The sequence below is a fragment of the Aegilops tauschii genome, chromosome 7, assembly GCF_002575655.3.
Source record: "Aegilops tauschii subsp. strangulata cultivar AL8/78 chromosome 7, Aet v6.0, whole genome shotgun sequence".
Classification (NCBI taxonomy): Eukaryota; Viridiplantae; Streptophyta; class Magnoliopsida; order Poales; family Poaceae; genus Aegilops; species Aegilops tauschii.
The window spans coordinates 3,587,393-3,598,222 of record NC_053041.3 but is presented as its reverse complement, the minus strand read 5'-3'; the positions used below and the strand labels follow the sequence as shown (position 1 = coordinate 3,598,222).

At 55.9% G+C, this 10,830-nt stretch overlaps 1 protein-coding gene across 1 annotated transcript; it reads left to right on the top strand.

The window, feature by feature from the left end:
- The first annotated feature begins 6,190 nt into the window (after nucleotides 1–6,190).
- On the top strand, nucleotides 6,191–9,669 carry LOC109745817 (disease resistance protein RGA4). The gene is made up of 3 exons (XM_020304923.4): nucleotides 6,191–7,220; nucleotides 7,324–9,302; nucleotides 9,397–9,669. Exons 1-2 carry the CDS (start codon nucleotides 6,373–6,375, stop codon nucleotides 9,281–9,283), a joined length of 2,808 nt encoding a protein of 935 aa, XP_020160512.1. The 5' UTR covers nucleotides 6,191–6,372; the 3' UTR covers nucleotides 9,284–9,302; nucleotides 9,397–9,669.
- Nucleotides 9,670–10,830: the final 1,161 nt, after the last annotated feature.

Below are 10,830 nucleotides of genomic sequence, written 5' to 3'. Positions count from 1 at the left end.
GCCAGCGCATCCACCACCATGTTGAACAGGAATGGCGAGAATGGGTCACCTTGCCGTACCCCACAGAGAGTGGGGAAGTAGGACCCAATGTCACCATTGATGTTAACGGCGGTCCGGCCACAGGAAACAAGCTGCATGACATGGGTCACCCAGCGGTTATCGAAGCCTTTGCGGAGCAGCACTTCCCGCAAGAATGGCCAGTGGACCGTGTTGTACGCTTTGTGGAAGTCTAGCTTCAGGAAGACCGCCCGGTGGCGTTTCATCCGGACTTCGTGAAGGACTTCGTGGAATACCAGCACCCCATCCAGAATAAATCGACCTTGAATGAAGGCGGATTGGTTCGGATGGGTAATCGCGTCAGCGAGCAGGGTCACCCTATTGGCGGACCCTTTGGCCAGGATCCGGAATATCACATTAATCACTGTAATAGGCCGGAACTGGTGGATGTCGGAAGTGCCCGGAACCTTGGGGATGAGGGTTACGATCCCATAGTTGAGGCGCCCAAGGTCCATAGAACCCGAATAGAATTCCTCAAACAGGGCCATAACCTCCAGCTTGATGGTAGGCCAGAATGTTTTGAAGAACTTCACGGGCAGGCCATCCGGTCCCGGGGCCGAAGAGGGGTTCATCCCGTTAATAGCCATGAGGACCTCGTCTTCGGCGAAGGGGCCCACTAAAGCCGCATTGGCCTCCTCAGAGACCAATTGCTCACCCGACCAAATGTCGGGGGCGAGACTAGCCCCACCCCGAGGGGTGGGGGTAAACAGGGCTTTATAGAAGCCACCAACATGGGTACGGTTGGAAGAGGGGCGGACGAGAGGGGTTTCGCCATCCCACAGGCAGTGGATGGAGTTACACCGTCGCCGGCCGTTCGCCACCGCCTGGAAATAGACGGTGTTGGCGTCACCCCGGAGCACCCACCGTTGGGTCCCGCGCAGACGCTAGTAGGCCTCTTCATCTGTGTAAATGGTGGAGAGCTGATCTTCAAGGTCGTATCGCAACATCCACTCATCCGGGGAGATCCCGGTCGTGTCGGCGCGGCCGTCTAGGGCTTGGATAGCCAACAGGAGGGCCTTTTTGCGATCCCTAAGGTCCCGGCCAAGGTTAGCCCCCCAACCCTTCATGAATTGGCGGGCGAGCTTGGCGCAGAAGTGCCATGAGTCGAAAGCAAACATGGAGCGATGAGGGGAAGAGCGAGCGAAGATCCAGCGAGCGACGACAGCCTCCCGGAAGCCGGCCTGATTGAGCCAGAAGAGCTCGAACCGAAATCGCGACGGGGTGGGAGGACGCTCGTCGGCGGTGGAGAGGAGGAGGGGGACATGGTCAGACCTGATCCGGGTAATAGCCCGGAGCGAGGCCAGGGGGCAGCATAATTCCCACTCCGGGGAAACTAGGACGCGATCCAAGACGGATTGCGCCGGGTCAATCTGACGGTTCGTCCAGGTGAACCTGGCCCCCGTCCGATCAAGCTCACGGAGACCCAGATCCGCAATCCAATCGTTGAATAACTGCATCCGGGGGAAGTTAATCCGATCATTATTCTTCTCATCCGGGGATCGGATGAGGTTAAAGTCTCCGCCCACTACAACTGGGAGGAGGGAGTTAGAGATCTTCAGCTGCAGCTCCGCTAGGAAGGCCGGGGAGTGGCAGTGGTCCGCCGGTCCGTATACAATTATGACCTCCCATTTGAAGTTCAGGGCACGCTCGAAGATCTCCATACTAACGAAGAATTCACCTCGGTCCATGCCGCCCACCTCAAAGGTGGCATCCTTTACCCCTAAAAGGATGCCACCAGAGTGGCCTGTGGTCCCACTAGAAGGGAGCCAGTGCCAAGCGAAGAGGTGGGAACTAAGACGTTCAAGCTCTTGAAGGGAGAACTCAGTGCGCAAGGTTTCCTGGATGGCAATGATGTCAATGTGTTCGTCACGCATGTACTCAATGAGTTGGCGACGACGGCCATCATGGCCAAAGCCGCGGATGTTCCAGAAAAGGGCCCGCATCTAAGCCCCCATCGGGGGGCTGCTTGACCCCAGGACACGGGAAGCGCTTTGTGCGCGGTGAGCAGCAGTGCGCGGACGTGTGCGTCCACGGATCATCCCATCGGCCACCGGAGGGGCCCGAACCGCGGGGGTGGCGGTCGATCCCTCGGGGGGCCGAAGCAAGCGAGCTCGGGTCTCAGCCAGCTTGCCATCCAGAATCTCACGGGTCGTAATGGCCGCGATCTGCTCTAAGGGGGGGCCCGACTTCCCCCCTGAAGACTATGGGCGACTCAGTGGCGAGGTGGCCAAGAGGAGCGGCCTCAAGCGCGAAAAAGGAACAGCTGGAAGAGCAGGGAAGGTCGGGATCAGCACCTGACTCGAGGTTCCGGACTGCCGCCCGGAGCTCAGCCCGCTTGGGTCGCATCGAGGCGGGCGCTGCGGCGGGATGCCGTCACCAGCGTCGAGGTGGAGCGGGGCCGCCTAGCGTACGCCACCGTCGGAGGAGGGTGAGCGGAGGCCGGAGTGGTCACGACCACGGCCACCGGAGCGGTCGGGGAGCCAGGCGAGGCGAGGCGGACGACGGAGGTCACCGGCGAGGGGAGTGGGCCGACGAGCTCCAGGGTGTCGCCGGCCGCGGCCCCAGCGGGCGGGAGTGTCGGTGAAGGCGCATCGGAGGCATCACACCCACCACCACCCGTGGTAACCGGGGAGGTCAAACCAGGGGGACGGGGGGTCCGGACCCGACGGTGAGGGGCAAAGGGCGGAGACGGCGCAGGGAGAGCGAGGCGACGAATGCGGCGCAACGAGAAGGCCTACACTGGAGATGTCACTGGCCGACTCCGACGGAGACTGAGAGGGCACGAACGGCGGGGTGGCCAGGCGGAGGGCCACCGCGAGGTCAGCGGCCGACACTCAAGTGCGCCCCGCCCCAGAGCCGCCACGACCCGAAGGTGGGTTGGTGGGCTCACGGGAGGGGGAACGGGAGTGCTCCGAGCCATCCTCGTCATCCTCAGGGTTGTCGAGGCGGGAGTGGCGCGACCGTCTGCGGTGGGGGTCGTCGGCATCAGCAGGGCCACCCCCCAGGTGGCTGTCATCAGAGAAGAGGGGGCGGCCGACGTGGTTCGGAGGCTCGGGGCAGATCTTGAGGTCGTAGCCGTCGTCGTTGAAGAAGACACGAATCGCGGCATGGAGCTTGGAGGAGTCCAGGCACTTCACCTTGACCCGGACCTCCTCCTCCTTGCGCAGAGAGAGCTCGTCGAACACCACCACCTTGCCCAGGATCTTGGACATACTGCGAATGACCCGCTCAGACCGGGCCACATCTGGCAGGCCGGCGATGAGGAGCCAAGCAGTGTCCAAAACAGCCACGGCCTTGGGATCCCACCTCGGCTCTGAGATGTTCACCACAATCCCGTTGAGGGCCAAGGTGATGTTGTTGCTGCGGGTACAGAATCCCATGCTCATAGCATCGGGGAAGATCACTGAGAAGGCGTTGGAGGCGGTGGGGGTCACCTGCCAATCCCACTTGCACCTGCACAAGTGATTGAGCTCCGCCTCGATCAGCTCCGGGGTGGTGACGGCCTCGCCCACGACCGACACAATCGCCAGGAGCGAGGGGGAGGGAGGGGGATCTCCGGGACCTCGATGTGGAAGAAGGCCATGTCCTCGATGCCATGGCCGTACATCATGATCTCCTCCGTCACCGGGCGGTCCGGACAAAGAATCGCGGGGTGCCCGGCATCCTTGCACAGGTAGCACATCGGAGGGTTGGGGCAGGCCACCTGGAAGTGGCCAGTCAAGCCGCAATTGAAGCACGGCGGACCGTCGGAAGTGGCGTTGGCGCCCGGAGGGGGAGCCGCCGCGGCGGTGGAGGCGGAGGCCGGAGGGCGCGGGGGACCCTTCTTCTTCTTCTTGGCGCCCTGGCGCTCCCGGTTCCCATTACCACCGTTAGACGGCGGAAACACAGCTTGGGAGTGAGGAGGCTGGTAGCGACGGGTGGCCGGGGGCGCTGTTGGTGTTGGAGACGGGCAGCTGACGGGGAGGGGAGAGGGACCGATCCCGGCGACGGGCAGGCGATGGGGATCTCCGCCGCGCGGACGGCCTAGGCTCCCCGGCCGGCGACCTACCGCGGTCTCGCGAGACTGCCCGAGGAGATGCGCGGCGGGCAGGGGAACGCGAACGGCAGTCGTCGCGAGCGGGGGAGCGGCGAGAGGGGCGGGGGGAGGCACGGCGGGAGTCGCGCGCCGGGGACCGTCGGGCCGGCCGGGAGGCAAGCTGCTGCCGCAGGTCAGCCTCGCGCCGAAGGCCATCGAGGGAGGATCGGGGTGGATCGCGGTGGTCATCCGCCCGCCGCTTGGGGCGGCCAGCATCATCCCCCCACTCCCGAGTCATGGTCAGCGGGGGGTGAGGGGGGCGCGGGGGGGGGGGGGGGGGGGGGAGACGCCGGCGAGCAGGAGGCGGCGCGGGTCGGCGGGGGTCGGGACGAGGCTGGGAGCAGGCGGCGCGGGGTTGGGAATCGGGGGACGCGGAAACCCTACTGGGGGCCAAATACTGCGATGGCCCGGGCCAGCGGCCGACAGGGGGAGAGCCTGGGCCATGGGGGGCGAGACCGGCCCGCTGGACCGGCCCACTCCACACTCGCTGGCCCGCATCCCACAGGCCGAGCCCGCGGTCGCCGCCCCGGGGGGCCAGCAGCCGGGCCCATGGGCCGGCCCAGGAGCACGGCGGCCCGGTACGAACGCCCCGGGGAGGCCATGCAGGGGGCTAGGGTTTCCCCGAGCGCCGCCACAGTGGCCGCCGGCGGGGGAGGACGGGGGCGGCGAGGGCATGGCGGGGCGCGTTGGCCCCCCGGAGGGTGGGGCCCGGAGGAGCCGAAAGACGAGATGAAGGGCCGGAAGGGGGATCGTCGGGAGATGACTGCAGAGAGCTCGGGCGGGATCGCCGGCGACGAGCGGGCCGGAGCAGAGGAGGGCGGGGCCGGGGTCGAGGCCTTTCAGGAGGAGCGAGCGAGGCCGCGGTCAGCGTGGCCGGCAACACCCCAGCTGCCGGCACGGCGTCGTCGGGGGGGAAGCCGACCCGCATCACGTCTCTCACTGCTAGCTGTAGTAAAACAATGCACCGCCCCTGCTTTGCAAACAGGGAGATAAGTTTAACAACTGGCAAAGCAGGTTGCCAGGCACGACAAGATGGTGTGTTTCCTGATGCTTGCTTGCTTAAAAGACTTTTTTTTTAACTAAACCCCAAACGCACAGTCCTCTAAGCTCGAGTCGATAGTATCGATGCAAATGCATGCTGGAGCTAGCCATTAGGGAATTGCAACCACTATCTTGTGTACTCTGCACAATGACTGAACGTGAGCTCCACGCATGGATTTCATATTTTTGTCCCCTCCCAAGGCTTGGCATGCCAGCCCAGGATCGATGCATGCTGGAAACTACCCAGCACAAACTGCTGACATCCAAAAGGCCCACGATGCAGCCACTGTGATGCTTTGCTGGCTACCAAATCCGAACACATTTTATGTCTACATCCGAGTTTTCAGTTGTGTCTGTATTGCAGTGCATCACTCTAAATCCACATTGGTATGTCAGGTGGTGTCACAGCCATCGTGTTTGCAGGCCACCAACTCATTTCTGTTATCACCGTACTTTGCCCCCCCCCCCCCCCCCCCCCAGCCCAACTCCCTTTGTTGCTCATCCTCCACAAATCCTCTTGATTGGATGGCGTGTGATTTTCATCTTGCAAATGCGGAAATTTGTGAAAATATAATATATTGGTAGATGTGGTGTGAAAGACTTATGAGTTCATTGGGCTATTGAACGGTAGCATCGCCTTTTTTCGAGTCAATGCAAATGCAAAGTTGATTCTCACTGCATGCTAAACTGACAAGTTGAAATAAACTACGAACACACCGCCAGCTGCTAGGACCAGACTTCGTTAGTGCATCAAGTGTAATTTTTTTCTTTCAAATTGGCAGGAACGCAGTGCGCATCGACAGCAAGCCAAATTGCTATCTTAAACTACTACCTGTACTGCTTGGATCAATGAGGTGGAGAAACGGGAGATAAGTTTAAAAACCTATGAACATGCTTGTATTGCAGTGCTTTAGTAATAGATTAGTGAACTCTAAGCCGCCCCCAGTTCTTTATGTTTCCCAAGGTTGCATCTGAGCTTTGGTTGTCTACTGGCAGCTTACTGCCGTATCAAGGGCAATGAAAAGCATTATGCGGTGCAAGTGATTTCAATTCAGCCTCCTAACGGGTCTAGGTACCTTAGCTCAACTTCATCCCTGCCATGGATGTTCTCGTCCGTGAAAACTCCATGATGTGATCTTGCAACCAAACACACACCCACACACCCACCCATACACACAGAGTGAAAGAGAAAAGGAGCGATGGAGGCTGTGGTGACGGCGGCGGCCACCTCAGTCGTGGAGTGGATGGTGCCGAAGCTCTTTGATTCCTTGCTGGCAAAGCACAAGCTCCGGAAGAGCCTGGAGATTGACATCAACTACATCAAGAAGGAGTTTGCTATGATTTCGGCCGTCATCCAGGATGATGATCGCCGCAGCGGCTGTCGTGGCGGCCGTGAAGATGTGAATATGGTGTGGATCAATATGGTGCGTGAATTGGCGCACGCCATAGAGGACTGCATCGACCGCTTCATGCACCGTGTGACGGCCAACCCAGACACTGGGAGACGGTGCCAGGCTGTCCACCGGGTGAAGACGTTGAAGGCCCGGAACAAGTTTGCTGCGGAGATCCAGCTGCTCAAGAGGAGATCAGAGGATTTATTCCAGCTGAGAGACACATACAGCAACACTAGCAGCAGCACCTCCTCACCAAGGTGGTCATTGTCGTCTGAACAGACAGACACGCCGACGGCAATTGAGGACGACGAGGATGGCACCCAATTAGCAGCATCCATCCCCATGCCCGTGGGTATGGACGGTCCCCACAATGAGCTCCTGGATCTTATCCAGCAGGAGCAGCAGCTGAAAGTGATTACCATTGTGGGGTTCCATGGTATGGGGAAGACTCTTCTTGCAAATCATGTGTACAAGGCGATTGAGAGCCAATACGAAGCAAGGGCTTGGGTCCCTCCAAGGAAACTAGGGGGAAACTGGGCAGCCGCGGATGTTCTCAAGGAGATACTCCGGCAGCTTCGCCACCTTCCCCTGCCCACCAGTGGCGGTCTCGCCCAGCTTAAGGCAAGCATCAAAGAGTGCATTGGGACAAAGAGGTAATTCATTCAATCAGTTACCTGTCTTTTTCTTGCTATACTAGCTTCATCTATCGATGTAATCTTTGTCTGATTAGTTTTTCATGTTCAATTCTGTACCTAGGTTCTTCATTGTAGTTGATGACTTGCAGAAAAAAACACATTGGCATGCCATAAAGGCAGCCTTCATGGGTTTAAGTGGCAGATTTCTGGTAACAACGTCCATTCAGCAAGTAGCAAACACATGCAGCAGCTCATCTGTTCATGATAATGTTTACACAATGGCAACTCTTGCCGACCAACACTCAAGACTATTATTCTTCAAGGAGGCTTTCCAAGATGATGATCTACCGCCACATGCGGAGGAGCTCGGCTCCGAAGCTCTCAAGAAATGTGATGGCCTTCCCCTTGCTCTTGTTGCCACTGCCAGGTTCTTGCAAAGCACAGGTAATCCAACACCCAGGGAGTGGGCAAGGTTATGTGCCAACCTGGGTACACATCTGGAGACTGATGAGCTATTTGCAAGAATGAGGCGTGTGCTTGTGCAGAGCTACACCAGCCTTGATACCCAGGTTGCCAGGACATTCTTGCTCTATTTGGGTACCTACCCAAGTGGTCGTCCTATCAAGAAATCAAGCTTGTTAAGGAGATGGTTAGCAGAAGGGTTGTCCCCAGTAGACAATACATGTAGTGATGTTGATGCTGCCATTAGCAATTTCGATAAGCTTGTTGACCGGAGCATCATCCAGCCAACGGATGCCAGCGGTAACAGCACAGAGGTGAAGACATGCCATACCCATGGCATGATGCTGGAGTTCGTCCTGCGCAAGTCCATGTCCGACAACTTCGTTACCGTGTTGTATGATGGGCAGTCTACCCCACGCCTACCCAATAACATCCGCCGGCTTGCTCTGCATCATGCAAGGCCCAGAGAGGTGCAAGGTTTAACTCTTGTTCGCTCACTGACAATCTTGGGCGAGGCGCACCCATCTGTCCTGGACTTCTCCAAGTATGAACTGCTGCGAGTTTTGGATCTGGAAGAGTGCATTGTACCCTTGGAGGATGGCCATCTCAAGTTGATATGCAGAAAACTGTTGCTGCTGAGGTACCTATGCCTTGGGAAAGCTGTTATTGCTACGGTGCTTCCCAAGGAGATCAGCAAGCTTCAATTATTGGATACACTGGATGTGAGAACTACACCGATAGAGATTCTGCCAACGCAAGTCCTGGAGCTGCCATGTCTAGTTCATCTCTTTGGGAAGTTCAAGCTCAAGCAAGGTGTAGGAGACAGGAAAATGAGTAAGCTACAGACTTGGTTGTCAATGAAGAGCAAATTGGAAACACTGGCAGGGTTTGTTGTGGACAACAGCAAGAGCCAAGAGTTTGCACAGCTCATGTACAATATGAATGATTTGACAAAGGTGAAAATATGGTGCGAGTCTACGGCCGACACCAGCAGCTCAAGTCATCTCTCAAAGGCCATCAAGGGGTTCATTGAGAGAAGCACCGAGTTCAAAGGGACCCCTTCGCTCTCACTAAATTTCGAGGGCGAGTTGTCCCAAGACATACTGGATTTCTCTCTGGAGAAAAGAAAGCAATCTTGCTGCTATCTTGAATCGCTCAAGCTGCATGGAAGCAAGATATGCAGCCTGCCCCGCTTTGTTGCCTTTCTGGGTGGTCTCACTAAGGTAAGCCTTTCAGCCCCTCAGCTGAGCCTGAGCCAAGACTTCCTAGCTGCCCTGAGAAAAATGCCCGGCCTGTTGCACTTGAAGCTGGTGGCAACTAGCCTGGACAAGTTCGTCATCACAAAAGGTGAGCTCGAGAGCCTGACACGCCTGACCATTGTGGTGGAATCCATGGTTTGTCAGCTGGATATCCATGTGGGAGCTCTACCTCGCCTCAAGTCGCTGCAGCTGCTATGCAAAAATCTAGATGGCTCTACTTTCAGCACGTCAGCAGTCCACTCCTTTCGACATCTTGAGGAGATTTCTCTGCATCGCGAAGTGGGCGATGAAACAAAAAATAAGTGGAAAGAAGCAGCAAAGAATCACCCAACTCGTCGTCCCAAGATCTTGTTCCTCTAGACACCATCAACACGTCCAGGTAATGAATTGTGCTCTACTTGCCTTGCAATGAGCTTCCTCCCCACCTCTCCACAGTTCACATCCTGGTAATGACACTTTTTATTATTGTGCAGGCAGTACAGGCTGTGACTTGCTAATGGCACAGCATTCTCATATGCTGCTTATTGGTTGATGACCATTCATCAACATGATTTAGTCCTCTTTGCTCTCGTGTCGGTTTGGTGGCTTCCCCGTTGTTCGTACTTTTATGTTGTGTCACCACTAGGATTTATTTACTTGTAACAGACCTAAGTTAATGACCTATTAAGCTGAGCAAACGATTTCCTTTGCAAGAAATATGGTGACTTCCTGCTGTAATAAATAAGTTTACTCTGTTTGTTGTTGGACATGTATTTTGTTATTTCGGTCCTAGTCAACTTAATTGGCTTCTCCGGAGTATTATTTCTCACAAATTTAGCACTACAATAAATATCCTAGTACTACTTGTTTAGGATAGATTCTGGAATCTTAATTTACTTGTTGTGCACTGCTTCCTGCGCTCTGTTTTGTAAAGCGAGGTTAAGTTCTGCATGCTGATGGTCTATATATGTAGCTGAGCTGTGAAGTTTACCTAGAAGAGGAGACCCCTTGACGATGATGCCGATAATTCTGAAGTCTGAGCATTTGCGTGTAGTTAGCTTCCTCTGCTTTTGCTCTGTTTTCTGGACTCTGAACATTTGGCTGTAGTTAGATTGAGGTTTGAGGCCTGACAGACAATCTTTCTCCTTCAGACCGGACCATTAATGGTGGACGGAGATCCTGCCTGCCCCTCACGCTAGCTGATGCCGGCTGGTACTTATCTACCCTCTCTTTCTGTGCTGACTGGTTGACAATCACACACCAATCAAATCCGATCAATCTTTTAAGGGAACGATCTGTGTAGTTGGTTTCTAAAATTTACTAGAGAGGTTGGAAATTTGATGGCTGTCATTGCTGCTGCTTTAGTTTAGATCAAGCTGCGAGAGTGTCTCCACACACTTATGCTGTTGGTTTCTGAAGAAAAACGCTTCGCTCCTGCGGTCGGATGTTCATCGAGCGACTGCCTACTTACTGCTCAGGAGACGAATACTGGGATGAAGGCTGAAGCAGCCACAGCCAGCCTATGTATGTATGTAATCGGCACCGATGGTGGCGCGGATCGGATGACCACCAAGGTTACTCTGCTCTGTGGTTTAGTTTTATCTCATATATGCCCATATCTAGCTTATCCAGTAACTCGGTCAAAAATTTGATGACCTCACATTCTGGTTCCATTGGCTCGTATACTGCAGCAATGTCAAAGTCACACTGGTAGAATTCTCGGTACCTTCACTATGACGGGGGGTTATCCCTCCTGCATACTTTTGCAATCTGGTACCTCCTCAATGCACTTATGTTGTTCATGCATATCAAGATACGAGGCAAATGGGAGAGTCAGATCGTACTGCAGAGAGCAAAGCACCCTGCAGGTTACTTGATGATCAGACATCAAAGTTCAAACATCTAGGAGTATATATTATAATGCAATA